Source organism: Oreochromis aureus, linkage group 11 (assembly GCF_013358895.1).
Source record: "Oreochromis aureus strain Israel breed Guangdong linkage group 11, ZZ_aureus, whole genome shotgun sequence".
NCBI classification, from domain to species: domain Eukaryota; kingdom Metazoa; phylum Chordata; class Actinopteri; order Cichliformes; family Cichlidae; genus Oreochromis; species Oreochromis aureus.
In genome coordinates this window covers 31540924-31567851 of record NC_052952.1, presented here as the reverse complement: position 1 = coordinate 31567851, position 26928 = coordinate 31540924, and the positions used below count along the sequence as shown (strand labels likewise).

The following is a 26928-nucleotide window of genomic DNA, read 5'->3' as shown; positions in this document are numbered from 1 at the left end:
TTTTATCTGAGACTAAAAAAAAAATAAAAATACACTCGCGGGTGGTGTTGCCATGGTTACGATCCCAAACTCATTGCAGTGGTGCCCAACAGCCACCAGGGGGCGCAGTTTCATAAGATTTCTGGCAGGAACCAGTCAAAGCATCACTCAGGTAGTAAAGGGGCAGATTCGAGGACCAGATACGAGCGTTTGTTGGGGCTGCGCAGCTCACACCCCTTGGGTTCTTCAGCGGCTGTCCGCTCTTAACTCGTCTCTTTTTGGAAATCATGGTGGCTAAAACCAAAAAGCAAACCGGGAAGAGTCCGGCGACCCAGACTGACCGCGACAGGAGCCCGCTTGTTTCGCCACCTGGCAAAAGTAACGTTAGGCGACCAGGCAGGGAGGGCAAGGCTTTCAACAGCACGCATTCAAACGGGCTTTCAGGCATCAGACACAAGCTGGGGCTAACTCCGTCTGCAGCCGCCAAGCTGGGAATCACTCTTCTCCTCGGTAAGTTCAGAACCGCTAGCCCGTTAGCTTCTTGCAGAACCACAAGCTAACCAGTGCTAACACTAGCAGCATTAGCGGCTCCGCTAAATTAAGTTATCTCCACTGCCGATCACTTGGCTAACGTTAGCTCACCCTAACGCTATCTCTCTAGCGGTAGTTACCTGCTGTTGCTGTCCGTTAAAATCAAATGAAAGTGTCCCGTATTTCTTCCGCCTATATGCCACATCAGCTCCACACGTGTTAACAGGTTTTCTGGCAAACTTCAAGCTTGGCTTTCTCCTTTAAATGCACAATAGTTATAACCCCCGTATCACTGAAACTCCTCTCTCCTGTAGTCTAACCAGCGGTTTGTGGCTTTGCAAATCTAGCCTCCTTTTTCAGTGATGAAGTGGCTTTTTCTTCTGCAGTAGTGAAAGTTAATTCTTTCTGTTCACAGCTGCTCTGACTGGATATCTGCACTGGTAAGCTGCGCTTTTATCGGCTTTACCAAGTTATCGTTCACTCACTACTGTTGCGTTTACTTGCTCTTCACACATATTTTCCCCCCCTGCAATTAGGTATCATCTCACACAGCTCTTTGAGAATGACAGGCACTTTTCACACCTGTCTAACCTGGAGAAGGAAATGGCTTTTCGAACAGAAATGGTAATTTTTTTTCTTTTTTGTAATAGCGAATTGTTTCAGGCAACAGCATGGTGCACAAATCTTTGATAAATATTGTCATACAAAGTCATTTGTTCGCGAGAAAGGGCACAGTTTTTGTATGGCCATTGTTTACCATCGTCTACCTTTATTTTAGCATAAGACAGTAAAAAGTGTGCAATCCTTTGCTACAAAAAAAGATGATCAGAGTCTATATCAAATTAATATTTAGCATGGATTCCCTTTACCATCAAAATGGGCTGTTTGAGCAGATTGGAAAACTGTCTTGGGTCAATAACCCCAAATTCAGTCCCATCATGTTAATGTATTTGGCTATATTTCAGCCATGCACTACACCTGTTGCAGAGCAGTTTATTGTCCTTGTAGCTGAAGATACACGTGAATGATGTCCACACGCAAAAACAGACCTCTTCAGACCTACACTAAGAGGGCTTGGTGGTTCTGCTATGCTTAGATAGATATTGTGGTGGCTTTCTTTTCTTTGTTTTTTTTCTTTTTTTTGAGCTGACTTGTCTGATTTGATGACATGGTCACTGAAAATCAATAAAGAGCCATTGTGAGTGATTATTTTTATATATTTAACTTTGTTTTGGTCGAGATTTCGCCATGTGCTGAGGAGGGATGGTGGATATACTGGAGAAAGGATGTTAAATATGGATCTGCCAGGAAGGAGGAAAGGAAGGATGGCACAGAGATAATTCATGGATGTATCAAAAGAGGGGATGTAGAGGGTTGGTTGTTGGAGAGAGGAGGATGATAGGGATAGGGTGAACCCTAAAGGAAGTAGCTGAAACAGGATGATGATTTTGTGGTCTCCTCTTCCAAGAGGACAGTGCATCCATCAGGCACGAGGGCTCCATGATTTGTGTTCAGCTATGAGAGGTTGTGAATTATAGATTTGTGTTAATAACAGATACCAGCCCATCTGAACATATGTGGTAGATTTTATACCCACGTGTTAGAAAGTGCTCTCCACCATCTTCATAAAAAAACACATTCACCTTTGAGCTGTTGTGGTAGGATGTGGGCCAACAACTTTCTCAGAGACTTTATGCCTCTAATTCCTTCTAACTATGGCATGATATATTTTGATATATTGTCATGCTGCCAAATGACATTGAGACAGATTAGATGTTGCCTTGATGGTACTGCATTAAAATAAGATTTTCAACATAAGAAGTGCATGTGACATTTGTAAGGGAATGTTTTGGGGTTTTTTTTAGTAGTTGTGCTTTAAATGTGTTGAAGTTAGTCAGACAAATCAGGCAGAGACAGCTCTTTGGCTTTCACAACATGCATTTTTTAACATTTTCATCACATTTTATAGACCACATCATTGCTGAAGTCATTAAAACTTAATGAGTAGATTGTTATTGGCAATAAATATTTGCTGCTGTCCCAGTCAGCACACAAGCACTGTCACGTTAGCCTTCTGTAAAACAAAATATGACAGCAGTTTGCATTAAAAAAAAAAAAAAAAAAAGGCCATCAAAATGAGATCAGCCTGGTTAATAAAGAAATGCGAGGCAAGCTGATCACAAAACATTCCTGCATAGTTAAGATGATGATGTTGTAATGATTTCCCAAACACAGCGTTTCTATTTGACATGCAAACTGATTTCCAAAGAAAAGTTGGTTAAAATGAACTTTGACCCTTGAGCATACCAGCCAGAGATGGCCACCAATAACCATTGCACAGACGTCAGCTGAAGTGAAAGGGGGAGAGAACAAATATTTAGAAGAAGACTTACTGTTGACTGATGACTGTAGTTAACCTAGTTTGACTTTGACTGTCCATTCGGAGAAAATCAAATCCGTAAATCAGTAATACGAACAATGTTGGACTTTACAGTTGTTACTCATCTGTCACGTTCCACGTCGATCGCTCGATAAAGAGCTGCACACGAGCAAAATCAACATTTGTCTCCATAAGCACTGCTGCTTTTTAGATCACCATCACCTGTGTAAAAGCTGCTGATGTTTAAGTGATGCTCAAGGTGAAAACTTTGTCAGATGAAAACAGAATATTTGTCTTGCCTTCCCCCTGCTGCGTGCTACCAAATGGGCTGTGAGCCATGGCCATCTGCTGAGCCTGTGTAACTCATTCCAGTTTCTTCTGTCTGAGTTGTAGTGCTGGAGTTATATTTAGTATCCGTCTGCTGCCTTTTTCTTTCTGTAGTCTTCTGTATGTAATGTTCTCTTTGATACCAGGGTCTGTACTATTCCTACTACAAGACAATTATTGAGGCTCCTTCTTTCCTGGACGGCCTTCACATGGTCATGAACGATCGGCTGACAGAGCATCCGCTGGTTATTAACACACTGAAGAGATTCAACCTCTATCCAGAGGTAATATTGATTTTTGGCAAATTACCATGCACATATTTTATTTGCTGCTCTCAGACTAAAATCATCCATAACTTTGAAATATTTTCAGAAGAAGATCAAATCTTCATTCTTGCACAGACTTTTAGAGCGATGCATACAGTGAATCCTTTAGTCCAAACAAAACTCTTTTACAGAAGGAATAAAAGGTTTGAAGAGTGAGGTAATTTTATCGTGAAGATGTTTTTAAGCTTTGGGATAAAATAACCTTTTTACAACACTTCATTAGTATTATATTGTTTGAAGTGTTGGCAGTACAAGAATCTGGATACATGTAATGAGCCAAATCAGGTAATGCAGGTAATTGGAGAACTTGCATAACAACAGTTTATGAATTTAGCAAATAGATGTTTTGTGATTAAACTTTTTTTAGTCTTTTAGATGATTGTTTATGTTGAGTTTTGCTCCATGCATTTTCTCCTTTCATGCATCCCCTCTACTTTTTTCTCCCTGCAGTCTGCAGTCCTTTGCCATGTAGCAAATAGCAATAAGTGCAGTTAGAAGTGGTATACATGCCCGATTAATGCGCCTTCCTAACAATGAATCTTGCTGGATGGAGAAACCAGATTTCTTTAATTTTTTCTTTACATGATGGTTAAGAAATATGCTCACTGAAGATGAGTGAGTGAGTAATCAGGTTACTCTGGTGGAACAAAATAAAGGAAAGAGATGTGCTGAAAAGCCAACGTAGAGCATTGTTGCAGAACAGACTGTGACACAGCAGCGTTTTATCTCCATTATCTTTTTGTAGTTTTCTGAGAAGCCAAATTGAAAGTTGAATTAAATTGTCATAGGTTGCATAGCTTAACGTTGATTCTTTTGTGTGTGTGTGTTTTTTAAATTTATTTATTTATTTTAATGCAGTTAGGTGACTTGTTAAAAAAATTATACATATACTTAAAATGTGATGTATAAACAGGATTTTTACATCCTGTCTGTCCTCCCCAGGTGGTCCTGGCCAGCTGGTACCGGATGTACACAGGTGTAATGGCTTACTTTGGGATTCCCACAAAAATGTGCTGGTCCATCAACAGAGGAGAGGGACTCACTCCTGTGGACAGCTGTGAAGGTAAACACTGTTGCCATGGCATGCAAGTCTTAACTAAAAACATGCTCAGTTGTGTGCATTTAGACACACACACATGGGTCAAATCTAATCTGTTCCTGTATTTCATCCTACTTGGTGACAATTGTAGCCCCTTTGCTTGAATAAACGGTTTAGCTGTCACTTAAGATGTAGAGAAGTACAAATATTGCACATTTGAGAAGTTTGGTAAGTAATTCTTGACCTCATTTAACAGTCCGGCAGTTAGCTAAGAGATAATTTTTAGGCCTGTGGTTTTAAAAAAAAAAGAAAAGAAAAGAAGAAGTAGTAGTTAAGCTTAAGGCATCCAGGCATCCTCTACAAAAGTAACATTTACTGAATAACATTTATTACGAAAGAAGAGAAACATATTCATTGATTTTTTTTTTTTTTTCTAGCCTTGAGGGGAAAAAATGCTTTTAACCTTTTCCACATTATTTTTTTTTTATTTATTTTTTTTTAGATGGCTCACGGGAACATTTCCTGGAAATTAAGTCTGCTGACAGAAAACAAGCAAAAGCTGCTGTCAGCTTTCCTTTGTGAAGCTGCAGTCTCCGTGTTTCTGTCGGTCTCATTAGTGAATGTGGCACCCCACGGTTGATGTACACAGGCTGTTTTCACAGTGTTTACATAAACCTGATGCAAGCTGCATTGCATTTCCTGTAACTGTCAGCCAGCATGTTATTTTTGTGTGGTTTAAAATTACACAGTAGAATGGAACAAGCAGTGTTGGAGCAAGATCCGTTTTCTGTTTGTCCAGTGATTTACCGTCACATTACGGAGATGATGCGATGCAGCTCTTAGCGATTGTCAACACATCTCCAATCTCTTAGTCATTGTGGCCGTGTAGGTCTGTTCTGTGTACCTTCTTATTATGCTGGAATCATTGAGAGGAGATCATGCCAAGAATATAGTAGCGAGACGTCATTTAACTGAGCAGTGAAGTGAACAAAACCTATTTGCTGTCACAAAAGTTTCAAACTTTAATCTCACCATCAGAATTTAGAGAATGAATTGTGGAACCTGCAGTCGGATGTGCTCTAATAATGTATTATTCCAGTTTGATGGTTTTTGTTTATTTTATTTTTTTTAACCCCACATTTTTATTTATTTATTTATTTTTGATAGGGCTGATCGTGACATGTTTTTTAATGTACTTCCTGTTGTTATGCTTCAACTTTGGTGTCATTCAGATATGACACTTGCTGCTGTATTAAAAACTGTTATTTTTGTCACCCATCGGTTTGCTTAACTGCTTATCCAGTTCGGGGTCATGGGGGTGTTGGAGGCTATTCCAGCCAACACTGGGAATGAGGTGACATAGACCCGGGACCTGTCCAGAGTTTATCTCAGGGCTAAATTAGAGACAGACAGACAACCATTCATACTCGGATTCATACCTACAGTCAAGTTAGAATCATCATTTAACTTACATTCATGATTTTGGACTGCGGGAGGAACCCATGCAGACACAGAGAGGACATATAAAAGACCTGAGTAGCATATATTTATCTCACACATACCCTTACATATGGATTTCTTTTACTATCATTTTTTAAGTAGCAGAACTGAAAATTTTTGCAACACAGAGTCTGCAGGAGGTGATCAGTCTGTGGTGTCTTCATAGCAGAAGCAGAGCACAGAAATCCTACCTGTTTCATGGGTTATTTTTGCATGACCTAACTTATTCAATGTGCAGTGCCCCCGTTTGCACACAAATGCAAGCAGTACAGCTTGATGGAGATGCCTGCAAACGTGACTTTCAGATCATTAAACGTGTAGGGGTGTGTGTGGGGGTGTGTTTTCAGATTACTCCTGTAATCAGAGATTTACATTCTTTTCCTGATTGCAGTCATTTTCAATGGGTGTTAGGGTGTGTGAGATGGCTGCAAAGTGGTCTGACAAAATCAAAGGTGAAGTTAAAATCATGCATAAGTTTAAACATATTGGCTGTGCTAGTCAGTCAGAAAAACTTAAAATCAATAATGTTTCACACAGTGCACAAACTCACAGAAGGAGATATGTCTCCCACCAATATTTCACTGTAATCATTTGTTAAATCTTGCAACAAAGTTTCTAAGTTTGCATCAGTGATGTAAACTAAAGCATAATTATCACCTGTTCGATGGAGAAGGATAGAAGGCAGGCATTCAAGCAAAAAAAGTGCATATTAATAATGGATTTGCTTTAATTGGCATAGGCTCCAGTCCCCCGGCGACACTGATAAGGATAAAGCAGAAGAGGATGGCTGGATGGATAATGTACAAAATCGTTACTGATAGAAAAAATGTTAAAGCAACAGTTTCTCACATGCTGCTCAGCCTCCATGTGGGTGGTGCTGCTGCTCAGAGAGAGAATAGCAGGATGGCAGTGCTTAGCAGTATTATTCATACATTTTTCATTTGCTCTTTTTACAACAAGGAAAATCTTGCTAAAGGAGCCTGAAGTGCTTTCTACATGACAAAATAGGTAATTAGCAACAGTAAGGTGAACTGAAGTGATAATAACTGCAGACAGAGATGATGGGTTTGTTTCACATCCTATGCGACGTGCAAATATACCAGTAGTTGAATATTCACGTACAGCTCTTGGTCATTTACATTTGTAAAAAATTATATCAGCAATGTTCAAACGATGTCCTCAAGTTACCACTTTCTAATAAGTCTTTGTGAAATGTAGCAAATTAGCTGGTAAATGGAAAAATAATCAATTATCGTGTTATCAAAACTGAATTATATGTCAGAGAACTCTATTGGTAGCATTTAACCTGGATAAAAACTGCATTTCTGCCTGTCTCTGTTGCGCGCTCCAGGAATGGGTGACCCAGCGTATTTCTATGTGACCTGTGTGTTCCTGCTGAACGGCATGATGATGAGCATCTTCTTCATGTACGGCTCCTACCTCAGGTAACCTCTCCAGCCCAGCACTCTCTCCTGACTTGCTCATATGGGCACTAGTGAGGAGAGGATGATTTTTAAATGGTCCATCTCAGCAATAAGCTGTCAGGCGTGGACCATTTGTCTGCTGTCTCTGTCAGATTTAAAGATTTGAACTACCAGAAAGAAGATAGCCTCTCTGAATCCGTCTGCTGCTTTCTGCTCTTCTTTTAATCCCACCTCATTTTCATTTTTCCTCATTAGTGGCAGTCGACTGGGTGGCGTTATTACCACATTGTGTTTTTTCTTCAATCACGGTGAGGTAAGTGAAGTTCCTTTAATATCTTTATCAGGATATTCAAATGTTGGAGCTTTGGGAAGTGTAAGCTTCTGAAATCTGTAAAACTCAAAATGGAAAAAAAAAACCCTGAGAAAAAGAGAAGGATGGTTAATAGGGACTCATTTCACCCCTCAAAGGAGCTTAGAGTTGTTTTTGGCTCGTGCTCAAAGCTGAATCCCTCCACCTATCTTCTTCTCTCAAGTTTCCTCCAGAACAAATTTCAGTCAAGCACACACTCGAACGTATTTCTGTCCTTTCCCTGAGTGCTATGGTGGCTTGTGACAGCAGCATCTGTAACTTCCACTTTTTTGGAGGAAGTAGTAAAATGGCGGTCTCGCTGGGTAGGCACTCTGAGGTCGGTGTTAACTGCGTTAAAATAGAGGTGTGGGTGTTTATTAGCCTTTACAGACAGGCTCACTAATGTGTGAATTATGCTTCTGCGGAAATCTAAATCGTCACTTGCGCTATTATCTGAAACTAATTTTAACACTACGCTGTAACCTTCTGCATGACCTGATGTTCACCTCTCGAGAAATGTAGCTACACGTCGGGTGGACGCATACCACAACGACTTGAGTGGTGTGGAAGGTTGCGGCGTAGGGATAAAAGGAGTTTCTGGTTACGAAGTAAGTTAGGACGTAGATTTCCTGCAGAAGTCTAAATCAAGCTTAACAGCTGGACCTAAGCAGACTCCTCGCTGGGGCTGTGAACAGATAAAAGCTGCAACCATGCAGTTTGTACTTCATTAGTCCACTGTTCCTGTTTTAACACTAAAATGGAGTAAGGAATCAAATTAATAAATCATTTGTTGTAATACAAGAGCTCCTTATTCTATATTCAGCATTTTACATGGTGTTATTTTTATTTTTTATTTTATTTCAGTTTTTTCTGTTTAATTGTGAGTTTTTCATTTGTACTATTTTTACTTCATTGAAGTTTTTGGGGTTTTTTTCTTTGTTTTTTTGGTATGGCATCTCATGTTATGGAGCTGCCACAATGCAGTTCATGATTAATGCTGTAGCGAGTATATAGAGCCATATCAGTCAAAAGTAGACATTTAGCAAGTTAGATGCAATCCATTTGTCTAAACTTGTTTGTAGGCAATCACTTTATTTGAGGACTGAAAAGCATGTAGTACAGTCACAAAGAAACAGTCACACATCAGCCTAAAGTTGATTAACTACAGCTAAACGCAGTCACTGGCTTAAACTTTCACCTGCTTTATTTTATTCTAGTGAGGTGACCTAGAATTCATCAACAAATGTGTTCTCCTGGTACAGCATAGATTAAGAACATGCAAACCTCCTCACCCACAGTGTTTTTACATTGAAGAAATCCTGCCAATAGACTGATACCAGATGTCTTACATTAAGTGTCTGTAATCTCTACACAAGCTGTGTGTTACTATACAGTCTGTGTCAATATAGGATTAACTGAGATTTATTTATAAGCTGCAGAGGAGTAAAATGTATCTGTCTTTTTTTCTCTCTCTCTCAAAGAAAATCAGAGCTATGTGAGTTTGAGTTTGAGCAAATTTGATTCTTTTCTTGTCCGCGTGTGTTTTATCAGAGCACTCGAGTGATGTGGACTCCGCCTCTGAGGGAGAGTTTTGCCTACCCTTTCCTGGTCCTGCAGATGCTTCTTCTCACATACATCCTACGGTAAACTCACTCAGCGTCTCCACTGCTCTGCTAAATTCGTATCGTTGTAAATTGGTAAAGTGTTTCAGAATGTGCACAGGCATCACAAACACACCCGAGCACATCATGAATAACTGTCATGTTAATACTGGTGTGGGACCTCGCTTTGCTTAATGAACTCCAAATGATGGTGGAAACATCTTTTGTGATTCTGCTCCATGTTGACATGATTGAATCACAAAATATCTGTTTGCTGAATGACCATCTGCCACATCCCAAAAGGGCTTTACTGGTGGCAGATGTGGTGACCGGGGAGGTCAATAAAATCTGACCTCAATATCAAGTTTATGAAATCCATATTTGGAGACTTTTTTGACACAGTTCACTGCTCTGTTTAAAGATGATAAATTGTAGCTATGAATACATGGTCTGTAACAATACTCAGGCTCCTGGTGTTCAAAGCGTGATTGGAATTAAAGTCCAGAGTGTTCCAGAAAACATTCCTAATGCTATCACACCACCAGCAGCCTGGACCTTTGGATACTGTCTCAAGCTTCAGCAGAATGGAGAATCATTAGACTAGCTGCAGTTCTTTATTTTTAGCCTTAAAATTTCCAGTTCAATTGATCTTGTGCTCGCTGCAGCCTCAGATTTCTGTTGCCGGCTGACCCAGGCATGGTTTTGTGCTGTCGAAGCACAACTACCTAAAGGATAGTTGGCTAATTCTGAGCTGCTTTTCTGTCTACTCTGGCCTCTTATCAGCTATGAATCTCGGCCTGCTAAGCTGCTGCTGGCTGGGTGTGTTTTTTTTTTGTTTTGTTTTGTTTTTCACTATTCTGGGTGAACTGTAAAGACTGATGTTATGCAAATTCCAGAAAATCAACAGTCTCAGCAATACTCAAACGTCACTGAAATACCTCCACTTCCCAAATCATCACTGCTGTCACGTGATTGTCTGATCAGATTATATGACAATAAGCAGCTAAGCATAATATCAGGATAAAATGATCACCAAGTAGATGTCTGAACACATGTTCATATAATCAGTTCATAATACCTACACCTACACGGCTCAGATATTATATGGTGCATTAGTTGGGTATATACTCCGCATGCCTAATTATATCTAAGCGCTTGAATGGTTTCAAAAATATGAAGAAAGATGGGGAAGCATCTGTTTTTTCTTTTCATTTTAACACCCAGCTGGCAGTTGACACCTCATGTTGTGTGAAAACTGTTTTGATACTGTGACTTCTCTTAGTGTCACAGTTAACAGTAAATGGAAAATTACTTGTGTTTTATTTTCCTTTTTAGCGTAACTTTGTCCATAATCAGGTTTCTGTGTTACCATTGGTGTGAGAGTGAATGTTTGTACATGTGTTTTCTCACGCGTCTTAATACATCTCATCTTATCTCTGTTACACCCTCGCTCTCGTCACCTTTTCCCCCCATCTGTGTCTCTTCCCTCCCCAGGACACGGAACCCGAGCCGGACAGCTATGGTCGCTCTGGGCATCTCCAATTTGTGCTTTATGCTCCCTTGGCAGTTTGCCCAGTTTGTGCTGCTCACCCAGGTAAACAGAGCAAGATAAACATTGTGAGAGAATGTGGGGGGGAAATGGAAAGGGAGCACAGAGATTAAAGAGAAAATAGAGACTTGGAGAGAACAGAGGACAGGCAGGGCAGGTCAGACACTGGGCAGCGTAGCAAAGAAATTAAAAAATCAGAAAGACTGAAAGAAAAGGGATAAACTCAGGAGATTCAAATCATATATAATTCAAAGAACATTCTTAATTGAAATGTTTCTAACTGATTGACACATTTAGGTTAGTATAAAGAAGTAGTAAGTTAAGGTGTGTGGGCTGGCAGACAGAAGAGTCGAATAACTTCAGAACAAACAGGTCACTGCAGCAAGCATATGTGCTTAGTAACAGTTTAGCCCACGCTGCTGCTGCTGCCCCCTCAGGGCTCTGCTGCTTTTGTGCAGGGATTTTAGCTCGGGATGTGTTGTTTCACAGCTATTATTTCTTTGTTTCACGTTTATAAGCCGCTAATTGAACCCATTCACCCCAGCCACTGCATGCATAATGCAATCCAAGGCCAAATACACCCACAAGCACTGCTTACTCATCAGTCCAGAGGGAGTTTGATGTCAGTTGTTGGGTTTTACTATTTTTTTTTGTTTTGTTTTGTTTTGCAATCACACAGTTAATTTTCTACAAGGCCTACATTAGCCCCCTTGAGCAATTACAATAGTGAAACAGAGTTTGATTATAATCAGTAATTGCATTGGCCAATTTAGAAAACCTTCCAACGCATCACATTTGAGTGTGAATTCCCATCACAAGAACAGGTACTGGACAGCGTCCCTCATGGTGTCCTGTGGGGTGGGTCCTTTGGAGTATCGGGGTTTTTTTGTTTGTTTGTTTTTTTCTTTTTGTTCACTTGTTTATTTTTTGTTAAAGCGCTCACTATAACTGTAGTTAGTGTTGTTTTACATTATCAGCAGTAACTCAGACTTGTTCCCAGTGGGTGCTGGTGGTCTTACCTCTGCTTTGAGTAGATGATGTAGTTCTTTATTTAGCAGCACCCTTTAGTTCATGGTGGAGTGGTTTGCAGCTGGGATATGAATGAGCACCTCCTAATCTAAGGCGTTCTCAGCTAGAAAAGAGTAGCTTGCCCACTCCAGGTGGGAAATGAGTTGCTGGTCTAAATCAAAGTTCTAGTATCTTGCGGTCTTATTTATAAATGAGGGAAGACTGAAGCAGGAGATTGCCAGATGGAGTGGTGCAGTGTGTGCAGAAATGTGGATCCTGTTCCAGTCTGTCATGATGACGAATGAGCCGAGACGGAAAGCGAAGATGTCGATTTTCCAGTTGACCTACGTTCCGACCATCCTGTGGCCTCTAGCTGTGGGGACTGAATGAAAGAATGAGATTGCCGAAACAAGCTGGAGCTGAAGGGTGTCATTTACCTAGAGCTCAGAGTAGAGTTGCTACTCTTCCACATTGAAAAGAGCCACTTCAGGCGGTTCAAGTAAATGACTGAAATGCCTTCTAGGTGAGGTGTTTGAGCATGTCCAAATAGGAGCAGACCGCATGGAAGCTGGATGGATGGATGCTAAATATAAAGTAGGGTTTTTATGTGATAAATACACTGTGACAAGACAACAGGAAATAAAGGGGAGAGGAATGCAGTAAAGGATCCAAGTGGTATTCAGGTTACATTTATAACAACAGCTATGTGTATTTAGAGAATCACTTTATTTTAACTGTAATCTTTCAAATACCGTGCTGTATTCAGGCCTTGGGTTTAACTTCTGGAAATGCACAACAAAAATATTATGTTAGAGTGCTTCACAAGATACATTATGTAATGCAATGCCATAAAAGCTTTAAAGATGAGCTGGTACATGTAAAGTGCAGATTTTACAGTTTGTTTTTGTTTTATTGCACCCATTTTTCCCTGTTCTTTCATGATTAATATACAATACCACAAATTACTGTTGGAAGGAAGGAAAGTAAATTTTCCCTAAAGGCTGAAATCCAGCTTTGACATCAGCAACTTTTAATGTAAAGATAATTATGGGAATGTTATTGTTGTTTTGGACTTTTTTGTATGTGATGCATTAATGAGCTTTGTGGAGTGAATTGTTATGGTAAACTGCGCTTTGTTTTCCAGGTGGCTTCTCTGTTTGCTTCGTACATTCTGGGCTACCTCGCTGCTGCTAAGATGCAGTCCATCCTCGTCACTCATATGGTACAGTAGATAACTTTTCCTTTTGCAGTTATTTTGTTTCTAATGGCCAGCTTCACATATTCAACACTAGTGTATTTGCATAAAGTTGAAATGTATTCGTTTAAAGCAATTTACCAAGATGTAGAAGGTAGACTTTCTCTGAATCAGGTATTGGGCATAAGTGAAAGTTTTCACTGCTCCTGTCCTCTGAGCTGTAACCTGCTCTCGCTCAGTTCTCCTTATCTCCCTCAGCTCCTCGGCCGGGAGAAATTCACATGAGCTGGTTGGACAAAGTCAGCAGAGACTTTGTCCTTTAAAAAGCTTTAAGGATACCACTGTGCATACATGAGTGCCTAAAAGACAAGGGATGTGTAGGCAAGTTATTTCACACCACCAAGGACAAAAGGATATCTGTATTTGTTTGGAAACGTGTAAAGATATTTTTCTTTGTGGGTGTAGTATTTTGGACGGTCGTCCCTCTTCTCCACATTCTTTACCCTTAATCCTCTCAGCATGCCAAGCTGTTAGCCAGGGCCTGTGTGCGCCACAGATAAGGAGAAGGGCCTTTGTGGTAAGATGCTGGAGATTTGTGTCACAGGAAGGCATATGGCTCTGCATAATTTAGAGAGCTTGGGAGTGATGACTGTGTGTGTGTGTGTTGAAGAAAAGAATAGACACAACCAGGAGTCGATGTCCTCTGTGACCTCCAGCTTGTGTTAATGAGCCTGAAAACTGTCATTAGTTACAGAGCGTACACATGTGTCCAATCATATGCCAATAGGATGTTTCTAATTACATACAAAGTCTCAAAATATGTGAGCTAATGTTATAAAAATACCAGAAATGCTTCCTGTCTGTATGGCAGCACTTCAGTATTTGATTATTTGGATATTATTTGGTTCTTAGGTTTTTAAGCTGCTTTTTTATGTGGAAATATGTAAGACATTTCTCTCTCCTACAGCATCCATCATGCTTCATTCCACCTTTTTGTTGCCATTTTAGTGACTTTGCAAAGTAGAAATCTTCCCAGATGCTTAAATGACTTTTGTTTTTCTCTCAAAAAACCACTGAGCGGAAAAACCCATACACAGGATCGCTTTGCGATCTGGGGTCTTGCTCTTAAGCAAGAAGTCAGCTCAGCAAGTGAGCAATGAATCTCTCTCATTCTTCATTGAGCTAACACAAAGGCAGAGACTGAGTACTGTGAGAGAGAGAGAGAGAGAAAAAAGGAAAAGCTCTAAATTTTCAGTGTTGATTAGCACCAAATTTCTGGAACTTGTATGAGAACCTGAATCTATGTACGGTACTAAGTAATCAAAGCAATTTTGATCAGTCGAAAAGCACTTTGACATTTTCTAGAGCAAACATTCATCAATATGATGATAATAATAATGATGTTTCAGTAAAAATATCTGTTCAGTGCCTGAATAACTGGTAACATTTTGACTGTCACCACTGAGGTTCATCTGGCAGTACCATTTACGTTTCCAATACTCTGAGTTTAGACTCATCACAGAAGCCACAGAAGCAGAAAAAATAAACCTTTTTATATATAAAATGCCAAAGTGTTTTTACAATCTGTAAAGCATTGCAGCAGTTTCATAATCGGTATAATTTTTCTAATAAGTATCTACAACAGTTTTTCAAAATAATTACAGTAGCTGCAGAAGCCAGTGCCCCTGGTTTGTCATAACTGTCAACATTATAAAGAGGTCATTGAATAGGACTGTATTTTAGTTGTGGCTGTATATTTATGTTTTAATACATTAATGCATGTTTACATAATAAAAGTGTTGTTGTTGTTTTTTTTAAACATACAAATGCCAACATCAACAGTGGCAGGCAGACTATTAATACGCTGTATCCCTGACGATCTTCCTGCTACAGAAACGTTTTTTGCTGTTGGCAGTGAACATGGGACTAAGTGTTTTTATGGCAGCAATAGAAATGCTGGCTAAACCTCAGCACTACCTGCCAAGCTTGGATGTTCAGCATTGTTTAATTGCACACACGGGTAATGCACAACAAGCTGCACCAAATAGGACGTGGCTACACTAAACGGCCCTTAGTCGTTTGAATACCACGTTCATGTGAGGAATGATGCCTTCTCTTTGTCCTCTTTCTGCAGATCACACTCGGCGTCTGCTTTGTCCTGATGTTTGGTAACTCCATGCTCCTTACATCCTTCTATGCCTCTTCGCTAGTGTCAATCTGGGTGAGTTGGAGGCTCCTGTATTGCATACGTTTAGTCATTGATTGATTCGAGTCAGTCCCGTTTACTCTGATCAGTGATGCAAGTGGGTTTAAATTTCAGCATATTTGTAAGATTACACAGTTGTAACACATGTGTAACAGTAACTGCGTTGTTTTTTCTTTATAGTGCCGTAATTTCACTTGCTTTTCATTTGTTATGATTTGTTGTTTTATTGTTTTTTAGGTAATCATTGCAATGAGGGAGCGATTTGCTCAAGTCTTCAGACAAGGCATTGTCATCTGGGTACTAAAGAGTTTTGTTTTCTATGCTTTACTGCACAACTACATGTTTCCACTTTACAGTCATTGTGTCATTCTTACACCATTCACACACTTTTAGGAGGAAAAAATAAAATGAGAAAATGGTTGCATGAATATCCCAAAAAAATAATTCTATATATTAGTCCTGTCAGCGTTAATCTCGTTAAAGTGACGTTAAATCTCTGAGTTACCGCAGATCACCCCGTGCGTGGGGCTGCACGGCGTTAGCGCGGTTAGCTCATTAACGCGTTGACGCCGTCCATATATATATGTATATAGATAGATAGAGATCATACAATGTTTATCTAACAGAACAGAGTGTTATCAGACAGTCGGGTATCCCTGCTGTGCTAAAATATTTGAAGCTAACATCTCAAAGAGTAAGCATGCTTTTGTTTATGTAGTTGTCCAGTCAGCCTCATGGTTTAACTCCTTTGTTCTTCACCACCATACATCGCCTGTCTGAGTTTTATGTGTGTATTTGAACATGTCAATCCACCAATGTAGATCTGGTTTTTGTTTTGTTTTTTTCTATACAGGTCATGCAGGGTCTGGCTTGGGTCTGCTCAACAGTTCTGCTTAAATTCCTGCTATCCACAGTTTTGGGTGCCTCTGATGATGTAGGTAACTCTAACTTCCCGTCTGTAAAATCAACCCCTTTTTCTTGACTCAACATTAATAATGGAAATGAACATTTTTAGGTCATTGTGTAGATATTAAGTAGATGAACCAGAAATGACCTCATAAGTGGGCTGATATAGTAGATCAGTTAATATAAATGTAAATGGACTAGCCATATGGAGCACTTGAGCCATGTTTGATATTCACTATCAGAAAATGTCAAATTGAATTATTAAGAACAGAATTAAAGTATGTAAAATTAAAGAATAACTTTTTTTTTTCACAGGGTGGAATAAAGTTTTATTCAAAAATGTATGTTTTCTAGGCTCACATCAGTGGACTGATCAAGTCTAAGTTCACGAGCTACAAGGACTTTCACACTCTGATGTATACGTGTGCTGCTGAATTTGACTTCATGGAGTTGGAGGTAAATTCCGTTCCTTTGTCAGAGCTAAAATTTGTCTCCCTCCCACTAAAGGATGACGAGTGATCACTGTGATTCTGAGCTGAAGCCTTCCCTGATAAAATGACAGTCTCAGGCAGTTTTGTGAGGAAAATCTTGCCAGGTCTCACTTTTTAAAATGTCAGTCCTGTGAAGATGTCAGAAATGCTGTAAAAGGCCTGCTCCTTTGTATCAGAGTTGCTGGATTGTCTTACAGCAGGGCTGAGTGTGGAGGAAACCAGAACTGTGCCCTGAATTTGACAAGAAACAAACTCTGACAGCAAAACCTGGCAGCTCATTTTGGGCTGAGTTATGGGCTAGACAGTCGCCTGGTTTTGTGTGTGGTCTCTCAGCACTGCAGAGAAAACAGTGCATGCTTTTGGAACAGCAAAATGCAGTAAATCAGCTGTAATCAGTGCAGTCATATACTTTCTTAATGCTTTAAGATTCATTTTCTTTAATTAGCACTTTGCATTTTTATTGTAATCTGTTTATTATATATAGAATTGCAACATATCATGATTCATAATATTTTGGCCTTTAACCATTTGCAGTTAATTATTGCAGTGCTCAATTAAGAATTTCCCAAACTGTTATTTATTTTTATAACCATTTTTGTATTTTAGTAGTAATTTGCTGTGCATTAGTCTCTCATTCGCCGGGCTCCTCCTTGAAATTATTTCAGCTTAGATATACTATAATGCTCAGATGTGATAGTTGTCCTCTGTCACTGAATGTATTATTGTAGGGTCTACCTTACAATATAAAGCGCCTTGAGGCGACTGTTGTTGTGATTTGACGCTATATAAATAAAATTGAATTGAACTGAATTGTCTGCTTCTCTGCCTCAGACTCCTGTGCGTTACCTTAAAACGTTGCTGCTGCCCATCAATGTGCTGGTGGTTGCTCTCATTGCTGGCAGGGTAAGTCCACTTGTAGGCATGAAACCATCCCTATGAAAAGGATAAACATTTGTTTTCAAAGCAGCAGACGGTATCAGGTGAGGTGGTTGGGGAAGTCTTGCTCAGAACAGTCGTAGGTTTCTCTCGGTCTGTGGGAAAATGGATAAAAATTAGCAAGATCTGTCTTAGTCAGTGCTCTTTTTGTTCTTGTACCGCCTATGCTACAGTTTACAGTACATTCCTGCATATTGAACCATCAAAATTGCCCAAACAGTTGACATTTGACTTCATAAGTCCACCTTCTCACATTCAGCTGTTGAATGTTTGGAAGGCTGGATGATTTTGCTGAAATCTTATGAAAGCAGCATTAATATGCAGTTTCTGGCTATATAAATATCATGGTGACAGACTGACACTAAAGGTACAAGCCAACATTGTCACCACATCATGGTTCATATGAGAGGTGCAAATTATAGAAAACGTTCTTTTACTGTAAAAACTCCAGAGAAGATCACACATACTGGCTGATGAGCTTAGATACTTAATATTTTTAAGCAGCTCATCATAAAATTAAAGGGAAGATGACTTGATAGTGGGTAACACTGGCTGCTGTTTCTGGAGTGTAAAAAAAACAAAACACTTTTAAAATCTAAATTGAAGACGTGATTGGTTGCTTTTGGATTATTTCATGTAAACATTGCGAGTGCAAGTTAATCTTCTTTTAGGATCTCATATAATCTGTAATGATAAAATTTAATTGCCTACCTCACAAAACTCCTGAAGTAATCCTACCCAGTGGGAAAACTACTGTAGTAATAATGGTATTTTTCTGCAACTTGTAAAGCTACAGACTAATGTAGTTAAGCTAGCTCCCGAGTCATTCTATTCACTGCATCCTAATGTTAATAACGCTGCAAAAAAGCATGTATGAAGCAGCTGTATTTCTGAGAAGTATTATATGAATATTGTAAATAGACTGGCAGTTGTATAGAATTTTTCTGCTCTGAGCACTCAAAAGTGCTTTTCACTACAAGCCTTGGTCACCCAGTAAAGCGCTATACAAATACAGGCCATTTACCATTTACCCATCATACACACATTTATACAAGTAAATTTGCTTTATGCTTTCTTTGACTAACATGCACACACTAGTGCCAAATGATAACTCTGGATTTGGTGTCTGAGTTGTGGTGGTGCAGCTTTGCATTAGGATCTGATCTGTCAAAAAAAAAAAAAAAAAAATCTAAGAAGCAATTTAAAATGCACAATGACAAGAAAATATTCATCAGTGAAATGCTACATTACTTATACAACTTCTATAAAAGTCTTGAGGTGAGGAAATGTTGGCAGACAAGGGAAGAAAGCCCAAACTGTCGTGTATAAGACATTTTTTGTTTTGTTAAAATCTCAAACTCTTCTGTGAAGAAGAAATTATGCAGCATGACTGTCAGAAAGTGTCTGCAGTATGAAAGCTACGATCTCACCTTTCAGAACAGCAGGCAGTCAGACATAAAGATCAAATCACTTATTGAGCCGTGAGCTTCTGCTTCACAGCAGCTGAAAGACAAAGCTGCTGTCTGCTTTTTTAAATTCAGGTGTTGTTGCTTCAGTTTCAGTAAACTGCAGTTGTTTTACTTGGACTTGTCAGGAACTGATATATATATTTTATATTTAAGCCTTTAAGGAAGGGAAGAATGAAAAGATTTCCCCCTGATTCTGGTCACGCTAACATCTGTAGAGGGGGAAACATCAGAGGAAAGATATTTGAGGAAGTCCTATTTATATGATTTAATCTCATTATGCCCTGCCCACGCTAAGCTAAGAACACATGAATCAGTTTGACAAAGCATGATATGCAGAGCATTTAAACATAAGAAGAAATATCCTTCTAAGTATTTGTCTTTTTCAGACCATCCAGGATATAGTCCGGTCCCTGAGGCACGGGGAGAAGATGTCGGCCAAGACTGAAGATGCTGACGAAGCTGCAGGGTGAGGCTTCCTCTCTAGGGTGATTTTAAGGACTTGATGTATTCTGTTGATCAAACAGAAACTGTGTTTAACAGGGAAAATGAAATGCTTTAAAATACTGCAGTGTCTTACCTTTAAAAGTAAAATAATTGCTTGATTTTTGTTTTGAGTGGGCAGCTGGTTTCACATATTTCTCTGTTCTGTGTTGCAGGTCTGAAATAGCTGCAAAAGGAGAGGTGAGAAAAATACTCTGTACATCATTTGTTTTTGTTAAATATAATGCAGATATAACAATTATCTTGACCACACCTCCACGTGTTCCCTTTTCCTAAACCTGTTTTATATGATTATATTCTCCCGTGCAGTGAAGTCTGCTCAGTTTCTATGCCCCAGAGTGATTTTGATCCCTTTTCTCATTACCAGGAAATCAAAGGCATTTTTCCCTTCTGCTATGAAATCCCACTCTGCTGCCTTTTGTCTGCTTCTCCCAGCTGCTTCATGTCATTTTCTGTAATATCTCTCCCTGGGCAGTAAAATGTTCAGATGCTCAGTTTCTAAAGCTTGCCCATATAATGGCTCTGATGGTCTATAAATGCTCAGAGAGGAACACTTTCTCACTGCGCAGGAAAATACAGGTTAAAATGTACTCAAGAGATCATAGCTACGGAGCAGAGCGCAGTACTGTTTCTGATTGTAGTTAATGACAACTTCCACTGTTTGTTTTTTAGTTTGCAGCACAAATTTAGATCAAATACATTTGATTGCATAATCCAATCCTACATCAAATGAGCGACACTAACATTACTGAAATGTGTCTGCACTTTAACGTCTGTAAACGGCACAGCTGTCATCTGTAACTTTTCCATCTGTGGCGTTGAATCCAGAGTACTCAGTTGGCTGATTGTCATTTAAAACAGAGAGCAACAGGAGGCCAAACATTAAGACACATCATTAAAGACTAAATACTGAGTTTAATTTCAAATAAAACATAGCGGCCTTTTTAACAATTGCTGTATTTTTGGTTTTGTTAATGCTTTTTTTAATGGTGACATTTTTGTATTCAAAGATGGTTTTGCAGGCATCATAACATTTGCCATTCTGTGTCTAATTTTTTTTTTTTTTTTTTTTTTTCCTGTCAATTGTGCCATTGGCATACCTGCCAGTTCTGGTGTTTTCAGGCAAATGCTGGTTTATCAGCATAGATCTCACAAAAAGACCCCACGACCTCACCCCACCCTCATGAAGTCTGTTTTTCAAAAGTTTGGTCAGAAACATGAACACACGTAACCTTCTGTAGGTCATAATGTAGAGCACAAAAAAGTAGATGCAGTCCCACTGTTTGGTTGATGCCCTTCCAAAGCCCTGTCCAGCTCTCCTCGTGTAACGGCCCGTCTCCTGCCATCTCCTCCACACTCTGGAGACTATGTTGGCAGACATAGCACGCTACCTTTGCAGCCTGATTGGGCTGCAGGTTCTCTTTCATCCTCCCAACTGTAACAAGGATAGTAACAGATACTGAGAGAGAGTAATGGCCTGTAGTTACCACCTGAAAAGCCGTTCTTTTTCTGGGGTGGTTTTGCTGTTGTCTTTCCAGTGCACCTGTTTTTACTTTGATTTGCACCACTGGATGTAAAATGGGTTCACAATGGATTCTGCTTCCTAAGTGAACTGATTGATCTCTCTAAACTTAACTGACTTTGTGTTTTATTATTGTGATTCATTTATTTATTTATTTGTTGTCTGAGCAGTACATTTAATAACAGACCATCTATATATTTGTTACACCTCAAAGGTGGACACACTGTAGGCTTGTATCCACAGATGAAACGTTGAGTTTTTTTGAACTGGTATCTATATATAGAATTTTTCCACTCTGAGGAGTCAAAGTGCTTTTTACTAAAAAGCCACTTGCACTCTTTCATGTGGTGCGATTCAATGAGTTTGGGCAATCTGGGGTTCAGCATCTTGTCCAGCAGCACAACTACGGTTGCTAGACAACCAGCTGTCCCTCTTGAGCCACAATGGCTCCATTTTTACTTCTTAAATTACTTACAATATATTTAAATTTCAATCATTTGACAACTTGATGAAATATTTTAGCAGAACCTGACAGTAGGGAAAATGTCAGGTCTAAGTTGTAATATACGCTCTGCCCTTTAATCAGTTTGAAAAGCACTTTGTGATAAGTAGTCATTATGGCAGCAATGTAAAATACTATGAAATATGGCTTTATATATTTATATAGCAGTGTCACTCAAGTTGTGTTTTATGAGTCAAACAGATTTTGTTAAACCTCTGCTGCAGAAGAGTTTCTGGTAGAGGACTGTGGATTTGTTTAATTTTCTCCGTGTGTCAGTTTTGATTCGATCTGTGTGTGAACCTGTTTCTCTGTAGCTGGTGTACCACAGTCTGCAGCTGATGGCTTTTGCTGTCCTGGCCATCCTCATTATGCGCCTGAAGCTTTTCCTGACACCACACATGTGCATCATGGCGTCACTGATCTGCTCCAGACAGGTCTGTCTCTCAGTGATGCACAAAAACAAAACAAAAAAACAGCTTTCAATATTGTTTTACCTACAAAGTCTCCTCTTTACTTAAATATAATAAGTATGTTCTTTCTCTTCAGCTCTTTGGCTGGATTGGGGAGAAGTTTAAGCAGCACACTGTGGTTTTTGCTGTATTGGCCATTATGGCCATACAGGGAATGACCAATCTGCAGGCCCAGTGGGCGATCATCGGAGAGTTCAGCAACCTGCCCCAGGAGGAGCTGCTGGACTGGATCCAGGAAAACACCCGTCCTAGTGAGTGACCTTGCCTGCTTTCATCGCTACCAAGCAAACGATAGTGGTGATTATCCTTCTAAATAAAAAGAGCTAAATGTTTTCAGAATCTTGATTGGAAATTTGGAATTGACCTATTTATTTACGTCTGTTAGGTTTGTTTGTGAGCTTATGTGATAGAGTTAAGTCAGTCATCAGTTAAATCACTTAAATATGTTGGGTATTATTGTAATGTTTGTTTTTTAGAGAATTCTAACATGATGTCACACCATGTGTGATCTGTAATAATCTAAAGCAATTTTAAAACTAATAAAGCCCCTAAAAAACTAATCTTAGATGCTGATTTTCGGCTGTTCTTACTTTTAAGCAGTAGCTCCGGTGTTGGGCTTAACCCTAATGTGACTAAAACAACTCTGTTGTAAGAAGTATTAAGATTAATGAGCAGCTCGCCCCGATTGCAGCATAAAATTTTAAAGTATATTCTATTGTTATAAATTATGAAGAACAAGTACTGTAAATAATCTAATGAATGAAAACTGTTCCTGTTTGATGCTCTGCTTTTTGTTTGTTTTTTTTAAATTTGGTTTTTGCTTTGATTGCAGATGCTGTGTTTGCTGGAGCGATGCCCACCATGGCCAGCGTAAAGCTTTCCACAGGTCGGCCTATTGTCAACCACCCTCACTACGAAGACGCTGGGCTGAGGTCAGAGGAATCTACAGCTCTTCTTCAATCTCCAATCTAGCATTAAATTAACTGTAAAAGATTTATTTCACAATTTCATTCATCTTTTTACAGGTAAAGATTTTTGACATTAAAAGAAAGGAATCAAACACTGCACCAAACAGGCATTTAAAACGACCATTATTCAAATGATGATTGTGCTGCTTTTCACTTCATTAACTTAATTCTAGAAGAAAAAATGTTGAGTCAGTTTTTTCCCCACACATTCCCATAAAAATACAGGCGCTTTATTATGTTTTTGTTCTCATCCCACTAATTTATCACACTTTATAACATCGTTGATCCTCACAGAGAGAGAACCAAGCTGGTCTACTCCATGTACAGCCGCATGTCTGGAGAAACCGTGAAAAGGAACCTCATGAAGCTGGGAGTGGACTTTTTCATCCTTGAGGATTCATGGTGCACCAGGCGAACCAGGTACTGCAACAGCACCGCTGCTCCTTTCATTGTCGTGTGCACAGTAGACAAGCTTAAGTCGACCCCCTGCTGCAGCAGTCCCCAAACCCCGGGCCGTGGACTCGTACCAGTCCATGAGAGTTGAGGTTCGGGTGTGAAAGTTATGGTTTTCATGGTTTTTATCGTTTACTCAGTCTTTTCCTGTGTTGTAGTTATGTGTCTTCTTTTGAAAGAAATATTTACGCGTTACCATAGCTACCAGAGAGAATTAAGGGGCAGAGAGGAGGATGTTACTCTCAATGTTGTTGGCGCATTTCAGGAGGACGCTGCTAATAAAGTTGCACAATTACACAGTGAATTCGTGTTTATTATTATGTTTACAAAATACCACAGTTTTTGTGTTGGTCGTATCATTTTATTTTGTTGTATTTATCCACGACACCTTTAAGGCCAGTCCGTGAAAATATTGTCTGACATTAAACTGGTCAGTGGCGCAAAAAAGTTTTGGGACCATTGCCCTGCTGGACAACTGTTATACCTTTTAGGCAAACAGTGCAACCATTAAGTTTGCTGTTAAATCTGTTTTGACCACTCTTTCCATTAATCTTTTTGTTGTCACAGCACAATAAAAATATGAAGAAGAATATATTCAAAAAGGGATTTAAAAAGATAGACAATATAGAATAGAATTCAACTTTATTGTCATTGCACATGTCACAAGTACAAGGCAACAAAATGCAGTTTGCATCCATCCAGAAGTGCTTTAGCCATGATATAGATATATTACAAATATATATTAGCAATAATATAGATATATAGATATAACAGACCCATTTCTGTAATATAGGTATGAGAGTACAAAATATGGGTCTATTATGGGTATGTTACAATGTACACAGTATGAAGGTATGTTATGAATATGCTATAACTATAAGTATGTACAGGCTATGAATGGGATATAAATATGAAAACTATACACAAATATGAAATAAAAGCTATACAGAAATATGAACTATGCAAGTTATAAACAGTTGTAGAATTAAAATTATCGTATTGTACAGAATGATTATTTACACAGAACTATACAGTAGTGCAGTTAAGATAAGTGAAATATGTGGATAATTTCTACAGAGGCTATACAAAGTGCTAGTGGTTGTGAGTGGTTGTTCAGTCCATGTTATTATTGTGTGTTTGAGGGTACAGTTGTCCATTTGTTTGTTTTTGTCCAGTGTGTGTGTGTGTGTGTGTGTGTGTGGGTGTGTGTGTGTGTGTGTGTGTGTGTGTGTGTGTGTGTGTGTGTGTAGGTGGTTGTGGGTGTGTGTATGTTCAGTCCATGAGTTTAACTTGGGTCAGATGTCAGGAGGCAGAGTTCAGGAGTCTGACAGCTGTAGGGAAGAAGCTGTTCCGGTACCCGGTGGTCTTAGTCCGGAGGCTCCTGTAGCGCCTCCCAGAGGGCAGGAGGGTGAAGAGTCTGTGTGCTGGGTGACTGGGGTCTTTGATGATTTTCCCAGCCCTTTTCAGACACCGCTTCCTGTAGATGTCATTTATGGCAGAAAGATGTGCTCCGGTGATGGGCAGTTTTCACAACCCTCTGCAACGCCTTCCGGTCTGAGGCAGAGCAGTTCCCAAACGAGACTGTTATACAGTTGGTCAGGATGCTCTCGATGGTGCAGCGATAGAAGTTCACCAGGATGTCTGAGGAACAGGTGGTTCTTCCTCTGAGTCCTCAGGAAGAAGAGGCGCTGGTGAGCCTTCTTGACCAGCTTGGAGCAGTTGGTCGTCCAGATGAGATCCTCGGAGATGTGGACACCCAGGAACTTGAAGCTGCTCACACGCTCCACAGCCGTCCCTTTAATGTAGATGGGTGGATGTGGGTCAGCAAAATGGTATCCCTGAAACCTTTAACATTACCTTTTATCTTATTTAATTCTTGTTTTTCTTTCTCATTCTTCCTCTCCATCAGACCTGGGTGCAGCATGCCGGAGATCTGGGATATTGAGGACCCCCAAAATGTTGGCAAAACCCCCCTCTGCACCCATATTTCCAGGAACTCTCGACCCCACTTTACCACAGTCTTTTCCAATGACATTTACAAAGTTCTCAAAGTCCCCAAAGCCACCAAAGATCTCAGATAACATCGCTGGACACACTGGCTCAACACCAAACTGTTCTTTGCGTCACTTCTTTGTCGTACATTTTTTGGTCACTCACTGCCGTTGCTGCTTTTTACTTCCCAAAAAAACCGGTTCCACATTTCTTTTGTTACTCTGATTCACCAAACAGTGGCTCAAAAACAGGTTGGACATAACAAACAAGTATGTAAAACCTCTTGGTGACGTCACAGCTCTCAGTATTTTTAACTCAAAGTCTCTTTCCAGACTAGCTATTGCTGCGTTGTTGTCACCAGTGGTGTTCATTATATGAAAGCCAGGCGGTGGTGGTTGTAGCTCTCCATTTAGCTTCCTGGCATTGGTCTTGTTACATATATTCCTTATTTTAAGGGATGCTCTCCTTACCTTTGTATAGTGTTTTTCTTACTGTGTAGAACTGATTTTGACTTTCACTTCAGAAGTAAACTTTTGTCTGGCAAGACCAATCAGTGATGTCCACATACTGTGAAGCAATACCCTCTGCAAACCTGGCAAAAGCTGACTTCTTCTATTGTTATGCACAGTGTTGATGTATGAAACGATTTTTCAGTAGTACACTATTTTTATAATTTATTGACGTCACCGTTTTTATGCAACTTTAAAAGTGTTGAAACATTTTCTTTTCAAGCAAACAGTGTTTTGAGACTTTTGGGAGTCTAGGAAGAAAATAATGTTCTTGTGTTTTAAAATGTACATAACATTGATGTCTATGTGGACTGAATTCACTCTAGCTAAATTGGGAGCAGAGCTTTTGTTGTTGCTTCAGTAATAGTTAGTTTATTGTATAATTTTTATGTCCGAGAAGGTAACGAAAACATCGATTTCTTTGAGTCTTTTTTTTTTTGTAAATACTGACTACGTTGTTTTGTAAACTGCTGATGGACTTTAAAAGGTTCTTTGTGCTTCTTGAATTATTGTTTGTTGCCAAAGGAAGTCTTATTATCAAAGCTGCATATTCAGGGTACTGTAGCATATGAAAAATTCATTTTTATGTGACAGCCAATCAGTTATTCGTAGCAGTAAATTTTATGGTAATGGTAGCAGTCGCCGGTTCCTTTGTCGGACCACATTAAAAACATGCCTCATTTGATTTATGCCATTACTTGAGAATAACAATGCCCCTGTCATGTCTGTTTAATAAATATGTAGCTATAGCCAGAAGCGGATCAGCTTAGCTTATTTTGGCAAAAGGACTGGAAA

At 39.4% G+C, this 26928-nt stretch overlaps 1 protein-coding gene across 1 annotated transcript; it reads left to right on the top strand.

Annotated features, from left to right (window-relative positions):
• The first annotated feature begins 266 nt into the window (after window positions 1-266).
• On the top strand, window positions 267-26639 carry dpy19l1l (dpy-19-like 1, like (H. sapiens)). The gene is made up of 22 exons (XM_031756736.2): window positions 267-489; window positions 926-950; window positions 1047-1134; window positions 3364-3501; window positions 4486-4606; window positions 7434-7527; window positions 7762-7819; window positions 9407-9498; window positions 10951-11050; window positions 13158-13235; window positions 15343-15429; window positions 15652-15711; window positions 16268-16348; window positions 16675-16776; window positions 17643-17714; window positions 19603-19682; window positions 19873-19897; window positions 22056-22175; window positions 22288-22462; window positions 23044-23143; window positions 23474-23599; window positions 25542-26639. Exons 1-22 carry the CDS (start codon window positions 267-269, stop codon window positions 25711-25713), a joined length of 2217 nt encoding a protein of 738 aa, XP_031612596.1. The 3' UTR covers window positions 25714-26639.
• Window positions 26640-26928: the final 289 nt, after the last annotated feature.

What these genes read in the sequence shown, in the direction of transcription:
- dpy19l1l (XM_031756736.2), top strand. Translation starts at nt 267, where the DNA reads ATGGTGGCTAAAACCAAAAAGCAAACCGGGAAGAGTCCGGCGACCCAG. An exon ending in ATGTACGGCTCCTACCTCAG is followed by an intron (nt 7,528 to 7,761) that starts GTAACCTCTCCA and finishes TTTCCTCATTAG; the next exon opens with TGGCAGTCGACTGGGTGGCG. An exon ending in AGTTTGTGCTGCTCACCCAG is followed by an intron (nt 11,051 to 13,157) that starts GTAAACAGAGCA and finishes TTTGTTTTCCAG; the next exon opens with GTGGCTTCTCTGTTTGCTTC.